Here is a 21964-nt window from a genome sequence, read left to right as displayed (position 1 = left end):
ACGAAGAATAGCACAAAAAGCATGTTTTCTATTCTATCAATCAATTTTAATACAGCAGGGTGCTGCTAGCGACCCAGCAATGGAGTTTTTGAATAAAATTTATTCTTGATATTCAGTATTGATATTCAAAATACTAAATAACTTAGAAAACATTACAACCAAGTAACAACTATAAACACATGTATAACACAAGTTTTTAAACTATGAAAAAAATATTTTTAAAAGAACCGGTAGATGTTGTTGGAAGCATTACCCCTATGGACAGAAAAATCCCTATACTTAACATAGTTCGAAAACCTCCTTTGCTGCAATAAAACCTTGTTTTCCTTCAGTAAAGTAGAAGATGCATTCTACAATAATGAACTCCGGCTGAATGGAGAAAAACTATGGAAGAAAAGTAGAACTGTAAGACTTTTTGAAATTTTAATACTTCTAATACAGTGCAAGAAAATAGCCAAGGCGTGACCTCTTCTCACTCCTTTTACTTGGGTCAGAAGAGCTAGCCCCTAAATCGCTCTTCAAAGGTGACTAGCATTGCTAAGACCACATCCAGCTCTGTGTGTGAGTGACAGTAGTTCCCCAGGTAAGACACTATTCCTAAGAGAGGAGACATGCGGTATTAGAGAGTAAAAACTAAGGGTGAAAGTGGAGAGAAGGCAGATGGCAGCAAGGACAGAACTTTATTAGTTGCTGAAGGAAATTATAGTTGCGGTTGACGGAGCAGAAATCGTTAAATCTACGAAAGATACTGGTGGAGCAGGCACACGATTAAAGAAAAAGAATGTTTCGTGATAGAAAGGGAAACTGGGCTTGCTCAGTGACGGGCGAGTGAAGAGTTAACAGGACTGAAGTTTGTCAATTGATATGCAGAAGAACTGATAGCACAAGAGCTGCTGAACAGAGGACTTAACAGGACTAAAGTCGTCTACCAACCGATATGCGCAAGGATTGATATGCGCAAGGCTGCGGAATGGCAGCATTAACAAGACTGAAGAAGTCTGCCACCTGGAATCTGCACGGACCCCCGGGGAGGGAAGAAACAATACGGAGGTCCTGTGGTCTTGCCTCGCTAGCAGGGTCCTCCCAAGCAGACAAACAGACAGTCCTGTGATTGTGAAACTCGCAAAAGTCAGCAAAAGCAGTGTTTGCCCAGAGCCCCAGCCATATAAAAAGAGACTTGGGAGCCAGGAGAGTTTGAGCAGGGACGGGAACGTGACCTGACCATCCTCTCCGGCTGGACCGTGAGTATCCCCCCCCTCCCCTTTTCCTGGGACGCTGGGTTAAGGTAACTCCTCGAGGTTGAGAGCCCTCTCACTAGGAGAGTGAACAAGAAAGCTTTCAAGTAGGGATAAGCAGTCCTTCCAATTAATAACGCAGTAATCGACGGTTTCAGGTTATCCTTTCTAAATTAGTAACTGATGGTTTTGTGTTATCCTTCCTAAATTAGTAATCGCATTATTTTAATGGATGTTACTAACCAAGAACTTGTGTGAGGAAATAAACATCTTTTTTATTATTATTATATTACTGTCTTAGTCGTTGCTATCGAACCTTCATAGCATGACAGCGTGACACTCAGGAAAGGTTATTGGATCTGTAATAGAGCAGGAAAGGAAGCGTTTGGAAGACGAGTCAGAGGGTAGGAGACGCAGCTGCTCATGCTGCTTCTCAGCAAACTTCCCAGAAGGGCGACAAACGCAGTCCTACACACCCTCCGTGCGAGGGTGATCCCGTTCCTGCGGTCAGAGGGCAGCAGGAAGAGGAGCTTTAATTCCTGATCACTTCAAGCTGGGGCTAGTTTCTGAGAGGTATAGTGCTGTCTTTTGTGAACTTTGAAAGGAGCATAAATAGTTGACCGGTACTCTGTTCTTTAAAATACTTTAAACTGTTTTTAAGCAAGGAGGGAGAATTTTGAATTTTGCTGTTTTATGTCTGTGCTGATACAAAAGAGGTTGGTAGGAAACGTCAGTCAGTACTATCTATCATAACTAAAAATTACTACATTACACCTTTTTCCCAGAGTTAGGATTTGGTTCTTAGAGAGGAAGGGTAAAGACCTTGGCAGGGAGGGTCATGACGAGACATTTTATTGCTTAGTGCCTGGGCTTTCTTAGAAAATCCTAGCTGGAGGATCCATAACAGGACTAGTAGAGCCTTCCTTCCTCCTCTCCTGTGAGATAAGAATAATAAATGGAAAGAAAGGAACAAAATTAAAATTGCATGAAAACTGTGGGAATTTGCTTTCCCCAGAAAATATTTATGATCGTTCATCTTCTCTCTCTGTTTCCAGGTGAAAATTGGTGACATGCTGGATCTTATAGCAGGTGAAGACAAAGAAACAGGAACTGCTGCAGTTATGCGTGTTGTCTTAAAAATATATATCTAACAAGACTGAAAGTGAAGAATACCAAGTAATTTTGAGGCATTGGAAAAACTTAAAAGCGCTCAAACAGGATGTACTTAAGTAACAGGAGTTTGCATGTGGCAGCATGAGACGTTCTGTAGAAAACCATATCATTTGTTGTTAAATATGAATTTTGGTTAAACAGAATTGCAGTACCCTTTTTAAGGGCTTGTGCTAGAATGTAATTTCCCTCTGCTGTGTGCATCAATATTCCTGTGCTAAGTCTGTCGCTTTTTGCTGTTAGTTCTGTTCCATGGAATTGCAGGAGACAAAACCCAACTTTTACATTTCCGGGCAGTTTCTCCATACAGAAGTTATATATAATGAATGAATAAAGACTAATTTGATCACGGTTTAATTGCTGTCTGATTTTGTTAATTAACATTAAAGTTGGCATCATAACAAGTAGGATAAATTTCCTAGCTTTATCTCTAGACTCATAAAATACTTATGTAAAATTCTGATTATGTAAAACTACTTTTTCTTTTAATTATTGATTTGATCTTGGTTAACAATACCAACTGTGTGTCTATCTACACTGCTGCTGTAACAAAAATACAAAAAGATACTGGTTGCAGCTGTGCATTTCTAAGTGGGAAACAGTGACAGAGAATGAAGGCAGAGATACTCTCTCCTATCATAGAGCGAGCACATCAGTGAGGACAAGTGTGCAGTATGGCTTTTTTTTACTGTTACTGAACAAAATCGAATCTCAGTTTCTGTCATATACTCATTTCAGTGTGGCGTTTAAGAGAATATTTAATACTTGTGCTCGGTGTCTATGGAGATCTGAGCAAAGGTCAGGCAATACTGCCATAAAAAGCTCATGTCTGTATTACTACAAGAACAGGCATCTCGGGATTAATCACCCACACTTGTAGTATTGAACATATGCTTCTGCCAACACAAAAAACTTTTGGGGATGAATTGTGGTTCTACAGCATTTTTATTCTGCTCATGTGTATTTAAACAGCCGCACAGAGATGTGTGCATGGAGGAAAGCTGGCCAGTCGGAGCAGGTAGCGACTGTGCATCCAGTCCATGGGCTGTTCCCTACCTGGCCTGAAGAGCCCGGAGGGAAGAAGACAGCCCGGAAGAGGCAGCAGCAGCATGCTCCAGACCACTTGTTCTTGCACGTTCCTCAAATCTAAGTGAGCAGGGAACTAGGCAAGAAATTACTGCTCATAAAGTGAACCTGACGCTCTGGTGAAGCGCTGAACTGTCAGGTGCATATAAAAGCTCTGGTCATATAATGACTGGGCTTTCACTGCAGAAATGTCCCTGACAGGAGAGGAAGCAATGGTGCGCACTTAGCGAAGAGTTAATGGGAACCATTGGTTTAAACTACCAATAGCTACACTATGGCTGTCTTCAGCCAAGCTACACCTGCCGCTGCCCATTGCCTCCAAAGTGCTGCTGCTGACTGCGTTATTTAAAATGCTGAGGAGGGAAGGCAGGATTGAATATAGCATATTGAATTATATTGAATATAGCATATTGAAACATAGCATATTGAATTCTTCTCAGAGTCTCAAGCTAGGAGAAACAATTTTAGCACTGCAGCTTTGGGTTTTCCTTTTTTTTAAAAAAAACTCTTGATCAATATAGCTCTTGTTTGTGCTGCTTCTGCAAACGCATCTAAGGGGAAAATCATTCCGGAGGAGAGGACTTGCACAGAACTTAAACATGGTTATTATGGGTTTGTTTTATAGTTGCAGCTCAGGGCCCCATTATACCTAACTCTGTACAATGCCCTTGTCTTCTGATGCAACAGGCTTCCAGTGCAACAGGCAAAGGATTTCAGTGGTGCCTGTGTAAGACATTTTATTGTTGTCTGTGTGGACAGGAATTTCATCTACATGGTTTTTTGCTAACTTTCACTGTTACCTTTTGTTCAAGATATTTATTACACTTACCAGAACAAACGTGCAGACGTTAAAAATTCAAACAGAGTGACCAGAAGGATTTATGATCTCATGTACAATGATATTGCAACAGAAAAAATTAAAAAAAAAAAAAAAAAGGAAAAAGGATCATCATGCCTCCATTATACAGAAACGGGTATTAAAGGCACTGTTCAGTTGCTGGAATAAAAGGGTTGAGTAGTTTCAAATCTCTGCACTGTAACACCCAATAACCCTCAGATGTGTGAGGCCAGAAGGCAGAACAGAGCCAGTGTGTTTTGTGTTGTCCATTATCTTTCTATATTTCAACCCTCTAAGCTCTCCTATTGTCATCTCTAAATGAAATAGCTTCCATTTCAAGGCTTTGAACAACTTCACCTCAGCTCACATCCGTGTTAGAAAATTAACTCCTCTGCTTCTCTAACTGGTAGTCTTATTTTTCTTTTCCCCCTATTTTTTAAAGTGGAAGTACCACCTGCTTTTTCCTCAAGACCCACCCACAACTCTGATGTCTGCACTTTTTGCAGAACAGACTATCTTTGAAAACCTAAACGAGATGTAAATAGTTAGATGTAAAAGGACTCTAGTCTCATCCCGCCCCCATACTGCTAAAGGCTACTGTATTATGTTTACCCCCATATTTTGTGAGAAACAGAGCTACCATTACAGTGCAGAGATGTTGCAGATGTCGTACCCTGGAACGGATTTCAGCATCCCTTTCCAAGTATATGAAGGATAAGAAGGTGATCAGGAGTAGTCAGCATGGCTTCACCAAGGGGAAATCATGCCTAACCAATCTGATAGCGTTCTCTGGTGGAATGACTGGCTGGGTAGATGAGGGGAGAGCAGTGGATGTTGTCTGCCTTGACTTCAGCAAGACTTTTGACACTGCCTCCCATAACATCCTCATAGGCAAGCTCAGGGAGGAGTGGCCAATAAACCAGAAGGCTGTGCTGCCATTCAGAAGGACCTGGACAGGCTGGAGAGGTGGGCGGAGAGGAACCTCAGAAGTTCAAAGAAGGGAAGCGCAGGGTCTTGCAGCAGCAGCGTGGCATTGCTGCAGCTCCTGGCTGACAAGGTAATCTCCTTGCAGGATACACCAGGAGCTGCAAAATATTGATCTGTAATTTAAAACTAAGACTAATGTTTGTTATTGGACACACGTGCTAAGGTCTGTAATTAGATTATGTCTATTTTCAGATGATCATTTCAGCTGTTTGTCCTATTTTGCAAAACAGTATACAGTTTCTAATGCTACTTGCCGCCTTTGTTATTTTAGCATATAATTACACTGTCTATAAACACTGCAAAACAGATGCCTACAACAACTGTCTTCGCCTTCCAAACCTTGACTTTAAGGTTGAAATGATATGTTTAATCTCTAACCTCCTTCCATTTTCTAGCTGCTTTCTCTCACTGAAAGAATTTGCACAGCACGAGATCTTCAGCCTTATGCATAGAAACATCCATTATGATTTGGAAGGGTTTTCCTAACATCATTTAAATTGCTCGCCTAGTCAAGTTTAGATTAAAACTATAATATACAAGTAGACACTGGGAAAAAGGTTCAGGGAGAAAAATGAGCCAGACCATTCCTGCCATGTAAACAGAGAGGAATTCTCAAAAGTTCACAAGATCCTGAAATTACAGGAGAGAGTCTTGCAAAGCATCAGATATTATAGCACTTATTAAAAAAACAAACAAAACAAACAAAAAAAAATCATGAAGTGATATACTGAGGACATTTAGAATATGAAACTGATTTCTGATTCAGCAGTATAAGAGATGGGAATAAATTAAAAGAGGGTGGTCGATCATCTTTTGCAGGAAAGATGAGATGGTGATGGAGTTGCATAATGAGATAGAGATTGAGTAATATGATTATAGGTATAATCCAGGTTAGGAACAGAACTCTTCTTCCTGCTCTGACACTGTGGGGCATCATTTTTCTTTGGAGCCTTTAATATTTTCAGAAGAGAAATGAACATTCAGAAATTAACTTCCAGCACTGAAATCCAACCATCATGCAAATTCTGCAAATCAAAAGCTGAGCTGGTAGCATGTGCAGTCTGAAGTCACACACCCCTTTCAATTCTAACACTGAGTTCTCACATTGCTATTAGAACTTTACATATAATAATTGCCTACTTATACACATCGGTCATTTTTGCCTCCCATCACTCTGCATATGTTGTACTTTGAGAACCAACACACCGTAAGCTCAGACTTCTGGATATTGTGAATGAAATACCTGTAAATTAAGGCATTTTACCTCCATGCAAGACCTCACAAGTGCTTTGGGTGGTAAGCTCCATTATTTCTAGCTACTTTGCTACAAAAGCCACCTTCATGATTTCTTGCCAACTTCAGAAGTATACTAATAATGCAGAAACCTTACAAGGTATGGGATTGTCTTTGTATAAAAAGTTGAATTGATAGCAACATTGGTACCTTCCTGCAAACCAAAACCTTGAGCGTAGCAGAATGCTGGAACATGCAATCCAGGAAAACTTGATTTCCAAATGCTAAATGGTGCTGGGATTCCTTTGAAGGTGTCTTTCAAACTGCTGTCAGAGAAAAAAAGATGAAATCTTACTTTTAGAATATATTACATTTCCAGAATTGGGCTGAAAGGCGAGACAGGCACTGATTGCATTAGCAATTCTGTGTGATGGCAGCAGAGTCTTTCCAGGTCCAGCCTCTCCTTAAAAGCAAATGAGCCACTCTCTTCACACGTTGTTGCTCCTTACCCCCATGCTGACAAGAACGCTGTGAAATATTTGTGCTGATAGATTTTAGGTGGATTTTGTATTTCATTTTTGTCTCCCTTTACAACCTCTAAATGTGAACATTTCCGTAAACATCTTTACCAAGGTACACATAATTTCTAAGGGAAAGACCACCATTTTTGAAAAGAGGCATACTTTTACGCAAATATCTTTTGATGTGGAAATAGCCATTTAGAGTGACATTTTTGCTTAAAAGGCAATTTCAGCAGCAGGAAGTCATACAAAATTGGGAAAATGGACATTTAGAGTCTGAGAAAATGGAAGAGTGGCACATACCACACTGATCTACAATAAGCTATGTACCTCTGGCCCTAGCAAAAGGTGACTACCATACTAGAAGATCATTGTTGTTCAGAGAGTTTTGGTTAAAACAAACAAGAAACAAACCCTTAGAAACCTTTTTCACTAGCTGAGGATCACAATCACAGCTGAATTGGCAAAACATAATATTAAACAGTATTTTCTAGGCTGTAATTCCTTCATGTGCAAGAAAGAATACATTTAAAAAAAAAGAAAAAATCTCAGGAGAATGTTCTTGTTGCTTTGGCTAGTCCCTCTGAAGGACCTCAAATCCTCTTTGTGGAGAGTGGCAGAGCTCGTCCCACAAACCACACAGAGAAGGTAAGGATCACGGCAGGAACACGTATGGTCCTGACAAACCAACCAGCTACAGCTCCTGTAGCATGAAATATCTGTATGTGCACATCAACATTTCCTTCAGAGCAATAACATCACGATCAGGCAATGCTTGCCGGGCGAGGAGCTTGCTCCTCCAGACATCCCTCTGCTCCAGGTTTGCTGCCAGAGGCTCCTCGGGGAATTTTCCAGGAGCATCCAGCAAAGCAGGTTGCTCCAGCACCCACCGAACAAAGGTACGAGCCCATGCCATTTTCTTCAGCCAGAGTTTCTCATCATCCCGTGCAGCCGTTTCACCAGCACTGCACGCCCACGTATCCCTAATGACATCCAGGGCGGCTCAGCTCAGGAAGCCACCGTAAAACTTTATTGCACGAGTGGGAGCGAGAGCAAATTCAAAGCACCCATTAACATTACCCTCTCCAGCAAACACACACTTCCAAATCCCCTAGTTGGTTCACAGCCAGTCCTGGGTGTCTGCTTTATTAGATGACGGGGAACTCATTTTCTGATAAAACAGAACTTGCCAGTTGTTTTTAAAAAGGGTAAGCGCAACAGCTTCATTAGAGCATCTGGCATTTTGATGCTACTTCTCATAGCTCACCTAGGCTGTCACATCCTCCCTCTGATAGGAAAAGGAACAGCAGCCATTTTATTTATTTATTTTGAGAGGCAGCATTTTTCTGTAATCAAGTATTACATTTTAAGAAGCTGATTTTCTGAAGCATGAAATGGGTATATAAATACAATTCCATGACCTGTAACATCCAATTTCAAAATCTTTTATCGAGCAGCAGCTATCTAACAGGAAACTAAAGATTCTCATTTCTTGGAAAGTTGACCGCAAATTATTCAAAAGCATTAATCATGCAAAGTGAATTTTGGAACCTTACATTTATTTCAGATGTTTTGGTTTACTTAAAAATCCAAAATGCATTTTTTTTTCCAAAGCCAGGGCATGCATATCAAATCACTTTTTCACCCCTTTTCTTCATGTATCATACACAAACGTAACGACAGATCAAAGACACAGCTGATAGCCTGCACCCGCAGAGCACGCAGCCTGGCATTCCTGGCATCAAGCAAGAACAAGACAGACTCTGTGGCACTGCATGTCCCAAACCTTTGCTGAACTGCATCAGACCTTCCAGAAAACCATGGTCTATTTGAGGTGAATTCCTGCCTCTGCTGACACCATTGACAGAACTCCTGCTGGGTTCGGGGAGGCCGGGATCGTGCCAAGGGTGAGAGGCGCTGAGGCATGAGAGATGGATTTCAGTCTGTGCAGAGCCTGTGTGGGGACTTGGACGAAGCTCCAGATCCTAGCTGGCCTGGACTTCTAACATCCAGAGCTCTCTTTCCTACAGTTAGCTTACTGCTTCTGTCCTAGATGGAATATATCTTTGTTTTATATTTTTCCCCAAAACTGCACGTCTTTTTTCTCCAGCTAAATGGTGCATTGCTTTTTCTCCAGCTTGAATCTCAAAAGAGTCTCCTTTTCTATGAGCAGACTGACTACCTGGGCCTTTACTGCTGGTGATTATTACTTGGATTACAGTGGCATGTAGCAGTCCCAGACGGCAATAAGGATCTCAGTGAACCGGGTTACTTGCATCCTTAAATACAGGAGATAAAGCACTTGTTTCTGCATATTCTTCCTCACAAGCAGAGATGCACATTTGCTAACCCAAATCTTGGCAACAGTTTCAGGTTTTAATGTTTCTCTTCACTGAACAGAACCATTGAAATTACTTTAACAACTAGTGGCATTTTCCAGCCCAGCTCTGCAGGGAAATCATTACTCTCCCATCCTGCCATGAGGCATCCTCCCCAAACCTAGCCATGAGGCAAGGGATGCGCCCAAGTGAGGGTCAACCATTTGATTATGAGCAAAACTTCCCGTGAAGACAGGTGGTGGAGCATATTCCTCAGAAATATCTTTTTTACTTGATGACATCCAGCTCCCTGCCCCTGAGAGGAAGGATTCAGCCTTCCCACCGCCATCCTGGCCCTGGAAGAGGGGAGGGAAGAGAAGAACCCGGCAGGTTGCCTTCCGCTTTGGTTTCCAGAGCCTTTCTGCTGGTAGCACAGCTTTTACCTCTGTACGCTCAACTATTTGTGCAGTTGCAGGATGAACTGGACTGCAAGACAGATCTGGATTATACTAATCACTTTTCTTGGGTTTAAGCTGATCTCAGGTTGGTAGTTCCCCAATCTTGTTTATCTGCTGATACTACTGCTACTACCGGGTACTGCAAGAGAGGGAACAACAGGGAGGGGAGGTGGTCTTCATCTCCTCAAATCAGTTTTGTTGCCTGAAGAAGCGTCTGCAAAACTACATCCTGTAGCCTCTTATGTAGCTTAATTGGCAAATGAGAGTTACAGAATACTGACCTAAGCATAGAAAGATAAAAACAGATCCACAAGGTATTGAGACGGGATTTGCTTTGTCACTCCTCAACAACACAGCGCTTTGCACGAGGTCACATTTAAAAGGGAAAGGGTCATATTTTCTTCCTTTGGTTCATCAGCATCTGTCCATTTTTATAATTCAAGCCAAAATTAGCAAGGGAAATTTCTGGAAAGGTTAAGCTGGAGTTTAGTGTATTGTGGTCCTATTAAGAACTCAATGGCAATAATCCCACTGATTTCGATAGGCTCCAAATTTCACCCAGTTGATTGCTTTATACAAAGCCGAAAAAGTTTGGGCAGCTACCTGTGTGACTGCATTGGGCACCAGTGTGGTAAACACCCAGCCAGGTGCAAATGACTTCATGACGAATGCTCTTTGCCCCCATGATAAAGCATCCAGTCCAAGTTCAACAAAATGTGTTGTAGAAATGCATTCTTCAAAAATACCAGTGAGGATGCATGTATGACAGCCACGTTTCCAGAACACATGAAAAATCATCAAGCACCAGATGTTCTGCAACTCTGAGTATATTCCTTTTGGGTGAGCAAAACCAGAAGACCTATTATAAGCATTCTTCGTGAGGCCTGCAGTAATGGGAGAAAATGCTAATTCGGCAGCTCATATTTCTGAAACGACTTGTCTTTTCCTCCCTGCTGCTTTAGTGTTGGATTTATGCAGTTCCCAGGAGAACAGGACTGTGCCTAGGAAAGACTGAATCATAACAGGAGACGCTTCCTTTGCATGACAATTTGAAGAACTTTCTTCCTTTCATAAACTCTCTGTGAAGAAAAAGCCTCCACATACGAAGGAATATTTTCATTGATTTTTCTGTAGGAGATACTGGGAAAACAGACACATAAAATCTCTTTTGCTTTGAAAAAGCAGGGAAAGAAATGCGTTTGTGCTCAGTTAAAATAAGTTAATATAGTAATCCCATATCCACATGGCAAGCTTTCTCCACAGAGCTCCTCTCTCTTGCTACCATGGAATAGGAATTGCTAGAATTAGATGCATGGGGTATATACAATCATTTTCTAATATTTTGGGTATTTTAGCCTATGATACTAGCACCCTAGCGCATAGTGGGGAACTAGAATGTTAGCTTACACATTTACACAGTTTACACATCTAGTTTGCATTCAAGTAAATAGCTCATCAAGTCAGGAATCGTCATCAGCGCCACTTTGCACGAGAAGAAACCCTGGTAGTGAGGAGTCACGTCCCTGGTCTGAGCTCAGACAGGAGGGTGGTGGCACAAGTGGGAACATCACTCTGTCCTCCGACCCCTGGTGCAAAGCCTTCATCTCCTAGATTAGAGTGTGAACCACTTCCCTTGCTTCCCTCTCCAATCCAAAACTGTGTTCCAGAAAAGGAAATTACCATCTTTCATACGCAAAGATTTCAAGCATAACTATAGAAAAAGTGAAAATGTTTGAATCAAGTTTTTATCACTATCATAAAATGCCTTGTACTGGAAGGATTACACAGAAAAGGAGCTTCACATCTGCCCGCACTGCTGCTATAACAGGAAAAGGAAGGTTTTGTAGGAACCAGGCAGACCAATCAAACCTTTCCCTGAGAAAAATGTGATCTATGTCATGCTACTTTCTTTCTGTGCTAGCTTTCTTTCCAGCACTACCAGTCATCTTATCACACTGATGAGAGGAGGAGAGAAGAACATCAGGGACTGATTTCCAGACTGAAGTGGTGGTCCAGGAGAGACCCCAAGAAAGCCTGCGGAGGCTGCCTGATGGCATCCTTCTTCCAAGGGCTCTGCAGGACGAAAGCTGAAGCCTGCTTGGAACCACTGCAGCACAAAATGAGCAGGCAAAATATTTTTGACAGGTAGCCAAACCAATCAGTAGTTGCAAGAAATTCAAAACCATGTTGGTGCAAAGTGGTTTTTTTGTTTGTTTGTTTTTAAATAACAACTGATGCCAAAACACAGAGGTCCAAGACTCTTTGGCAACTGAACTTCATTATAGTGAAACATTGTCCATTTTGATGGATGCTATATTTTATAGAGGACAGAAACTACAAGCTTTGGTAATTTGTATTTGCTGCTTGTGTGTGATGCACCTTAACCTTAAAAGTCTGAATAGCAACTGGGGATTTCAGAAGTGCTTTTCCCTCAACCAGCTCTACTTATACTCAGTCAAAGGCAAAAATTCCCGCAAAGATCCTACCTCTTATTCTGCAGCACTAATAAAACCACCTTAGCTAAGCAAACAGCACAGTCACGGGACTGTTTAAAATTCAAGCCACAGCTTAGTCAAAAAGCTGTTGATGGAGAAAAATTTTAGTGCAAGCTAATGAGGCATAAGGAGACACTGTCCTCCTCAACCCTATTCACACACTCTCTATTAAAAACTTACACTTTGAAGAAGTGGAAGACAGAGTAGCCTGGGACAGACTTTCTGTGATCACACCAGCTTGTAGAAAAGGCATATAGGTTTTATTTAAAACTAGGTTTTCAAAAAGGCTGAAAAATAATAATAATAAAAAAAAACCCCAAACACTCCCATCATTTAAGCATGTGCAAATCAAGAGTAAGCCCTGCTGTTTCTTCATGCTCGCATTAATGTCGTACAGAATAGAATTTGATATGCAACTTATTATTGTTAAACAGGGAAACTAGAGAGCTTTAGAGGGGCCCTTCCATCACACGCAGTGCGGTACGCATTGCGGCAGCACAGAGGGCCACCACAACAAGGGGCAGGCTGCTCCAGAAACCCACAGCCTTTCGGCAGAGCCCTTTCTCTGCTGAAAGATGCCATTTTGACAAAATCCAGGTGTCTGTACAGAAGGCACAGACATCTGTTGATGGAAAGCAGGTATGGGATCCTTCCTGCTTGCTGCCAGCTCTTCCTGGGAATGCCCAGGGTCACTGCAAAGAAAGGAGCCTGTGCAGGGGCAGTTGCCCCAGGACACCACTAGCTCTGTGATTCCCGCAGAAGGAGATTGCAAACTTACAGGCCTCAGGCTGCAAGAAGCCCTTTCACTGATTTCAGAGCCCTTTTCCACCGATTTTCATAAACAAAAAAATTCCTCTTGCCCACCTGGGATAGCTAGAAGAACAGGTATCTGAAGGAAGACAACACTAGCCAGACAAATGCAAGAGGACCACTGATTACACAGATTCATAGATGATCAGGTCAAAAGAACTATTAAAATAACTGCATGACATGCCATAGAGTTGTAACATTTCACTATACATCCAAACTGTAGATTGAGAGCAGAGCAGTCTTAATGAGCTAGTCCAGGCATAGGAGAAACTTACCTTGGTGGCATCTCAGCCTGGGTAAACAGCTGCAGCACCTGCACCCCCACAGTAATTTGCTTTGAATTAACTTAGGAATCTACATCACCTGCTACCAGCCTACCCTAAAGAAACCACCTGCAGTTGCAAGCATTAGTTTACTGGGGATGAGGAAGGTCTGGAAAGTCTGTTATCCCTTCTTCTGCACTTATGCTGAAGGCAGGTGTGCTCCCAGCCCCCTGATTGTGAAGGGACTTTGCAGGCCTTGAGAGCCCCTTCCACTCAAATTGAGGCTGCATCTACCAAATTGAATTCATAATTCTGGGTTGAACAACATTTGGAGATAATGTCATCTGTGTGAGGGAGTCCTTTATGCACTTGAATGGGGCTGTTTATCTGATAAAATTAAACCAGACAATAAAAAATATATCTTGTTCAGTGTTTGCCTGAATGCCTGTAAGAAAAAGAGGAAAGGGGGAAAAAAAGGGAAGGGAGCTCTTTTCTCCCAGGGTACACAAAGTAAAATTCAGGAAAAACTAATGAATGGGAAATTAAAGCATTTTACAGTCAGATTACAGGATTTTATTGCCTGGCCAGAGACAATAATGATCTTAGGTAACACAGGGAGGGATCCTGCCAAAAGTATAATGAATCTAAGCCAAGACCCAGAATTTACAGGGCTGTCAGGATTATTGTTCTGCCTCAAATTTGCCAGTTATCTTAAAATAATACATTAGCTTTCTTCTGCATCACTACTAAGGCCTGATGCTGTTTTTTTCTTTCACTGATTTCAATAGCATTGAACTACTGCTTTACACCAATGTAAATGAAACTAGACTGAGGACCAAAGAATCTCATGGTACGAAATGTGTTTTTACGTGATAATAGTTGCTGAGAGAAAGATCTCTAATACCTGCTCAGGAAGTTTTTTTGTTTGTTTGGTTGGTTTTTTTTTAATACTCAACCACAGTGCATGTTAAAATGTTGGAAATTTTTGGATTCATGTACAGGGAAGCAGGTTTTAATGTTGCGGAATTTCTCTACCCTTTCACATGGACTGTGATTCTCTCCTTTGGCCTAGAAGCACATAGTTGGGTTATTGAAAAGAGAAACATGAAGGCTATATTGCCCAAAATGCAGGGCGTTACCACCATTTCTGCACATCCTCTGTCTGATACCGATCTTGGATCAAGTATTCTTCTGTGGTCTAATCCTGATTTAAAAGAATCAGAAGGAATCAGAATTTATCCAAAAACACAAGCCTCATTTAAATGAAATTCAGGAGCTTCTCTATTTTTGAAGGAAAGTATACTCGACTGGTCTGTATTTTTCAGTTTGGAGATATATTTGTCAATAAAGAGAGTGGGTTTTTTTAAATTGTTTTATTCTTGAAGAATTTTTCTTCTCCAGTGTTTAAATACTTCTGAATGTCAACCCTGAATATTATATTAGACTGTTTATTAACAGGCATTTATCTTTAAGAGAAACGCGCATTGAAAACAACTCAAAGAACCTTTCATAGGTCTGAAACAGAAAGTGATGAATTAGGTAAGAATGGAAGAACGAACTGCCTCTGAGCACCTACGAAAGTGCATAATAGTGTCCGGCTGCCTGTAGACCATTAATAATAAGGAAGAAGAGAGGGGCTGTTTCGTACGCAGGAATGTAGCTCAGAAAGAATGAGTTGAAATAAGGGAGGGAGAACTGAGGCTGAATACCCTAAAAGTGCCAACCCTACCTTGGCAGAGGGAAGGACTGAACGAGCTGATGTGTCTGAGCCACATCTATCCACAATTACCCTGTAGCTTTAGATAAAGAGGGGGCCAATTATTTTGCCTAGTTGAGGTGAAGCTTTGCTTTGCTTTGAAGCAATACGCACAATATTATGAACAGCTGAGGAAATGCAAAGTTGTTCAGACTAAACTATTTCGCTTTGGTTTAAATATAGACTAAACCGTTTGGCTAAACTACGTTAGCTGCAATTAACACGGTATGGTAGAGCCTACCAGTATAAGTTATTACTTCATTTAGACAGAGAAGTCAACATGTCGGTTTTTATTAAAATAATAGCAACAAAACCAGTAACGGCTTCCTGGTGGCATTCGTTTAACCCTGTCGCCAGTGCTCTGTAGCCAGGGCGTTTCAGAATGTGTCCGCTTTTGCGCTCTTTGATCTGCAGCTATTGAAGAAGTCCAATTTTTTTTTACCAATCTGTTTCTTTTTCCCTTTTATTCCTTGATAATCAAGTGATCAAATGACTAACTGCCAGCCAAGACACAAGCAGATGAGAAGGGATGCATCGTACTGAAATAGGGAAGCCAGACTGGTAAACAGAGGCTTTCGACAACCGGGACTGGCCCAGAGGAGTGCCGGGGAGAAAATATTAACTAAGAACACACAAGCGCTCATTCTTTGCTTCTGTCCATCGTGGCAAATCCTCATCCCCAGCTTCACGTGCAAGTGGCACGCGAAGACGTTCCCGAGCGTTGTGCCTGTACAGGGGAAACTAAATGGCACAAATAAGTAACTTCCACGTGGCCCTCACTGAGTTGTTCCAGTAAGCGGATGGGCAACGGGACTGGGGTTTCGAGGCAGCAATCGCGGGCTGCTGGTGTGAGCAAGGATCGTGCACATGGAGGTAATGCATCTCCGCTGATGTGCAGCAGGAGGGGGATCGGGGCCCTTCGCTGCCAAGAGGCAGAATAAAGAGCACTAGATGCGTCTAGTTTGCTGTTCCCGCTAGTCCTCCTTCCCCCCAGCACCCAGGCTGGAGAAGCAACTCACATTTCCCTTTCAAATTTGGGCTGATTTCCCTGCACAGGGCTCGAACGCTGCGGTGCTCCTTCGTGACAGCTTGTGGAAGTCAATACCCTCCCACGACGGCGCTGACCTTCCTGGCATTCGGTGATTTGATTAGCTGACTATTCACGTTCTGCTCTTTCACAACCTTGATATCCCTCTTTGGAACAAAATGGGGAGAGGCAGGAAAATGCAGCATGGGCAGCTAGTTAAAAGGCACAGAGAAAAGGTCGGGAGAGCTGCGCCGCTGAGTTTCAGGTGCCCCCTTGTAACACCTGCGCGCTCCACATGCAGCGGCTCCACGCACCCATTAAACAGCTCTTACAGCCAAGACTTTTTTTCTCTTCCAAGAAGTGGCCAGCACAGTAATCGCTGGTTTATTGCAGTTTAATCATTGTAGGGTTCAGCCTCCTTGAGATCAATGCATATATCCAAATGCATTTTAGATTTCTCATATATTGTATTTGTATATGGGTAGAATTTGGGTCCAGTCTTGCCATTTACTTGGACTGAAGCACATTGTACTATATACAGACATTATTATTAATATTATATACATTATTATATATTATTATATACAGACAGCCCAATATGGCAAATGTCTCCTTGCCTATAAAGTATCATTAATATATTCTCTGGTAATATATTGGCATGGCAGTACACACAAGTTACATGTCATTTATTATAAGAATTCGGGATAAGAGTCTAAACAGAAAGTGTTAAAATAATCATGCAGTAGCCATCTTGAGAAGGCTGTTGGGAAAATTGTCATTAAAGGAATCTCCCAAGAGGCAGCTTTATCTCATTGAAGTTCATTTGGTCTCTGTTAACCCTACCTAATTTCAGATATCTAGTGCTATGCTTTATTTCAGAGCACAGTTACCCATGTACAGTAAGCGGGGAGAGCTGATGATTCCAGAGTGACTCAAATCTTAGGTGGCCTGAACTTAAACGTGCCTGCTGCTGACAATTTTCAGTGTACAAAGATGGCCACAGTCCTATATCCTGGTCCTCAGCAAGGTGCTGGAAGGTAGGTGTGGTGGAGCTGGACCTTGACATTGCAGAAAGGTTTCACAGATCAATAGTTTTTTCAGCCAGAACTAGAGTTCTTGGCTCCATGGCAAAAACCTGGAAAACCAGATAGGAATCTGGGAGCTCTGGTGCACTTAGTGCCATTGCAACTGGGAGGAGGAAGTTGCTTCCAAGCCAGTGGGCAGGGATGTAACAGTAACAGACAGCAAATTGAAGTAACAGACAGCAAATTACCTCCCAGCTGTCAGGTGAGCTGGTTGAAAAGCAGACATTTCCCACAGGCTCCTGCCTGTGAATTAGTGGAAGTTCCATCAAAACTGATATATTTTCTACAAAATATTTTCATTTCAATGAATCAGTATTTGTCAATGAAATCTGGCCAAGCAACTGTAGTCTGTATTCCATCCCCACAAGCCTCTGGAAAAGGATTACATTCAAAGGTCAGATCCACCTACTTTGCAAGTCTTCTAGATTAATGAAAAATTGAGAGTCAGACCAGCATCTACCCCGAGCCAAGCTAAAAGCTGACAGCTGAGCACATCTCTCAGATCTGGAATCTCACTTCATGGATGGACTGCCTGAAGAGATCAGATGGAAGAAAAATCAATGCAACATGATGCGACAGGGCAGCCCCTGTAACTAATGTTTATCTGCTATATGCCCATCAAACGTTATATTAGTCTCCAAAATTTTAGTCAACATCAACAAGAATTTTACCTGCTTGTGTGCAAGGAATATAGACCTTGCTGTAGTTATGCACTGTAGGCAGGAACATAAGGGGATTTAGGCTCCCAAATTTAGCATAAAGCATTGGCTGCTGAGTTCCCAAATGTCACAAGAATCTGAGGCTATAACTTTCATCAGTTGGACTTAACTCCTATTATCTCACTCTAATCAGCTGGATAAAAGCTCAGCTTTTGCTAAACCCTTGCTTGTTCTTTCGCCAAACTTTCAGCACTTGTCATCCAGCCAGAGGCCTATCCTGCCTCTCCTCTTTTCAATATGAGCAGGTTCTAGTAACTTCTAAAGAAAATTTCAATCTGTAGGTGGATTAGTGACTGTGAATGGCAACTTCAGTTTAATAAAGTTGGTGACATTTTTAAAGGAATGGCATTTTGTTAATTATTAAGAATCCTTGCCCATTTTTCTTAGAATCAGGTTAAGTGATATACTTCTTGACAAAAGTAATTGTATTATTATAATAAAAAGCCCAAAGCAGAATAGGTACTTCATAGCTCTCTGGCAAATGGTGTGTGCGTATGTGTGTGTGTGTGTGTGTGTGTGCAGAAGATTAGTTCCTGTGCTAGATTTTTCTCTTGGTACTATATGGTGAAATGCAAATTCCATAGATTTTCCCTCCACCCACAATTAGTAGATTCTGTCCCCACCATTCCTGATTGCGTGATGGAGGTCTGTGAAAATGATATGGTTGCTTCTTTAAGGGAACTCACTGTCCTCAAAGTGTTCAGAGGTCTGCGAAATGCAATGCAAAGAGTATGATAGGACATGTTTGTACCTGTTAAACAGTCTAAGAGATTGCCTAGGGAGAAGGTAGATTATCCATCATTAGAGGCTTTAAGAAGAGATCAAATATTAGTCAGGAACCACACAGGTGTAGTTAATCTGCCTAAGGTTAGTAGAACTGATGAAATGACCTCTCAAAGCCTCTTCCAATCCTATTTTTCTGTGTATGCGTATGTGTATGTGTGTTTGTAAAGATCAGGGCAAATCTGCCTTGAATTCTCCTTCCCGTCAAAACCCCACACTGCAAATAGGGTCTGCAGCAACCTGCACATCTCTTTCACAAGAGCTTCATACAAATCCTTTCCTGAAGACTCCCAGGGTAGCCATAGGTGGACACATTGCTTAATGAAGGGTCATGTTAGGAACTTAGAACCAAACTTCTGTGTGCAAACACGAAAGTGAATCCAGACTGTGGTGCTGCTGCACAACTTCTGAGAAGCTGTCATTCTAGCCTACAAGCTAAAACAGCAGCCGGTTATCCAGGGGATGGTCCATTTCTGTAGGCCTCACGTTCTTTACGGAAGACCTGCCCAGAGGGAAGCAGACGTCTCAGAGACGCTCAGAAGTCTCCTCTAATGCGCTTCTCTGCAGAGCTTATTGCTTCCATTAGCATAAACAAAAAAACGGCATGCTAGAGTGGGCAGAACGAAGAAAAATGGCAAAGAGGGATTTCCATTTCTAAAATATTCATAGCACTCAAAAGCATGCTATAAATGCAATAAAAATGCACCTTTGCATCCTCATCTCAGAGATTACCACTAAATGTTAGATGTGGGACAACAACTAATGGTGACGAATGTCAAGGAGAATATGGTAATGTGAGGGTTACAACAACTGTGATGTGAGCATTTAGCTATCTGAGTGTGGAAAATTGGTGTTTGAAACCCTAATTTCTGTTGCTGTCACAAAGCTTTATAGCATGTTTGCGGCAGTGAGACTTGCATTTACTCAGGGTGCCAGTTCCAGCAGCATCTAACGGCTCTGCTCTGGAGTACCATGGAGGAGATGAGGCAAAGATGACTCTCTTATACCCAGAGGGAGACAGACGACTGTAGCTTCACTCTGCCTGACATCTCAGCTGGCTGGATGAAGGCCAGTTCTTGTCCAGATGTTATGTGGCAGTCATGCAGGCTGTATCCAGCCTTCCAGAGCCTGGCTGGCTTGTGGCATGGATGGATGCTGCTGCCCAGTTAAACACTGGGTGGGAGGAGGATTGGAAGAAGACACAACATTTCTTATAGTGCTCTCCTCTTCTCCTGCTTACCTAAAAATGTCTTTATGTGGCACTGTGTCAAATACTTCAATAAATTCTGCGTAGTCTGAACCTAAGGTTCTTCTCTTCTGTAAAAAAAATCATTTTTTGCTTACAGAACAACTACCTGTTTCTTTTTCAGACAGTCTGTCCCTGAAAAACTGTGTTTAATTTTAAAAAACCATCTTTTCCATTTATGTCCCCTCTCTTCATTTATTCTTTCCTTCAATATTTGCTGTACAGCATCACATACTACTAAGGTCTAGTGGGCCTGTCATTGACCACATCATTTTTTCTCCTTTTCCTAAATGTAGATATTCTGCTTGACGCTCTTCACTCACACTGTCCCACCTTCGGTTTGGAGTCCTAATATTGATGTTCCAATTCAGACCATATAGTTACATGGAATAAAGGCAAATCATGAGGTATTAGAAGATATCCTAGGCAGTGACTAATAAAAATCTGTTTGTATTAGATGCTATCTCATACTTTCTGTTCTGCACAATATGCATTACCTGTGCAGGAGGTCCGACAAAATCTATTGCCCTTATTCTGAGACAACATGGGAGCTTTTTGCCTTCATTCTTCCTGCCAAACAATCCCCAGTGGTGTGTGCATATTTTCCCCCCAAAAAAGTTACTCTCTTTTCCATTAGGAATCATACCTCTGTAACAAGAAATCATTTTGTCCCATTGAGCCCCAAACGTCATATGTTAGCAAAGAGCAAAACCAAAACATTGTCCCTTTTAGTTGTCTCCCTCTTGACTAAAGTGCATAAAGCTTGAGCTGTTTGGATTTGGTTCAGTTTAGTTCATTTAGGTATTCATTAGGCTATGATTTTTTTATTTCCTCATTGAGCTAGACAGATTTTGTTTTCTTCTTAGTTCAGAGAATTTGGAATAGGGCTAGATCAACAAAGTAATCACAGATCTTTCTAGAATTCATTTATCACCATCAAAATAAATGAATACTCCAGTCATTTTGAAATGACACATAATATAGATAATGGGCTTCACAAAATCTGGCACGTAACTAAACCATTATCACTGAACGTACAAGGACTTTACTTTGCTTCCCAACACAAACGAGAACTGCTCCTCAAGAGATTTGCTAATAAATTACTGTGTTGAAAGGAGGTGATTAAGCACAAAGATAGAGCACAGCTATGAATTCCTCTCTGTGTAGTTAAAGAGAGTTTCTAATGAAATACTCTTGCTTGAGTTACTTCTTTAACAACCATATAAATACATTTGAGATTAATACTTTGGATGGAAGGGTTATTTTGGATAAAATAATAACAACAAAAATGTCTAAACTTTTTCAAAAACTCTTAATGAACAAGAAGTTTTAGATGGCTTTTGTTTGTTCGCTTGTATGAAATTTGGATTTTGAGTGAACAAGCTTTTAGATTTGGATGTGTACAGCTCTGATGTAAATCAATTAATTTTTACCATTTTAACCTCTGGGTAAACAGGAGTGTGTCATTAAAGCCAGGCCTGAGTCAGCAAGCGCTTGCGGGAATGCTTATTTCCACAGGGCCACGGGCAAGACAGATGAAGAAATGTGAGTTAAAGATCAAAGAGCGAGTCAGTAGCTGAGCAGTTTGGTGGTGCTGTGTGCATGCTCTCTATCAAAAAAATACAGCTTTCCAGGAAACTGATGCATGAATATATAAAAAGCTGGAGAACCTCTAAGATGAGGTGGCTGAGAAGTCAGGAGGTTAGAGAATCTACATTTTACACCTGTGCAGCTGCACACTGGATAGCTGCGTCCCTATAGGGATCCAGCCGTAAGACCTCTTCTACCTACTAAAGGGAAACACTGCATGTACCTATATAAAAATAGCCAGTGACAGCTATAGCTCCTCATAGCATAATAGCTGTGAGGAACAACATTGCCTTTGTGTCTTCTTCCTCACACTTGACTGTTGATCTTCAATTTGAAACAACCAA

The 21964-nt window shown here is 41.5% G+C and overlaps 1 protein-coding gene across 1 annotated transcript in view; it reads right to left on the bottom strand.

The window, feature by feature from the left end:
- Positions 1–19235: 19235 nt before the first annotated feature.
- LOC136992872 (ankyrin repeat domain-containing protein 7-like) overlaps positions 19236–21964 on the bottom strand; it is a 28266-nt gene continuing 25537 nt past the window's right edge. Inside the window, exon 10 of the mRNA XM_067302847.1 lies at positions 19236–19286. Coding sequence (XP_067158948.1) covers positions 19236–19286 — 51 coding nt within the window. The remainder of the gene's footprint in view (positions 19287–21964) is intronic.

Source organism: Apteryx mantelli, chromosome 10 (assembly GCF_036417845.1).
Source record: "Apteryx mantelli isolate bAptMan1 chromosome 10, bAptMan1.hap1, whole genome shotgun sequence".
NCBI classification, from domain to species: Eukaryota; Metazoa; Chordata; class Aves; order Apterygiformes; family Apterygidae; genus Apteryx; species Apteryx mantelli.
Note: the sequence above shows the minus strand (reverse complement) of the source record. Positions and strands in the feature narration are given on the sequence as shown.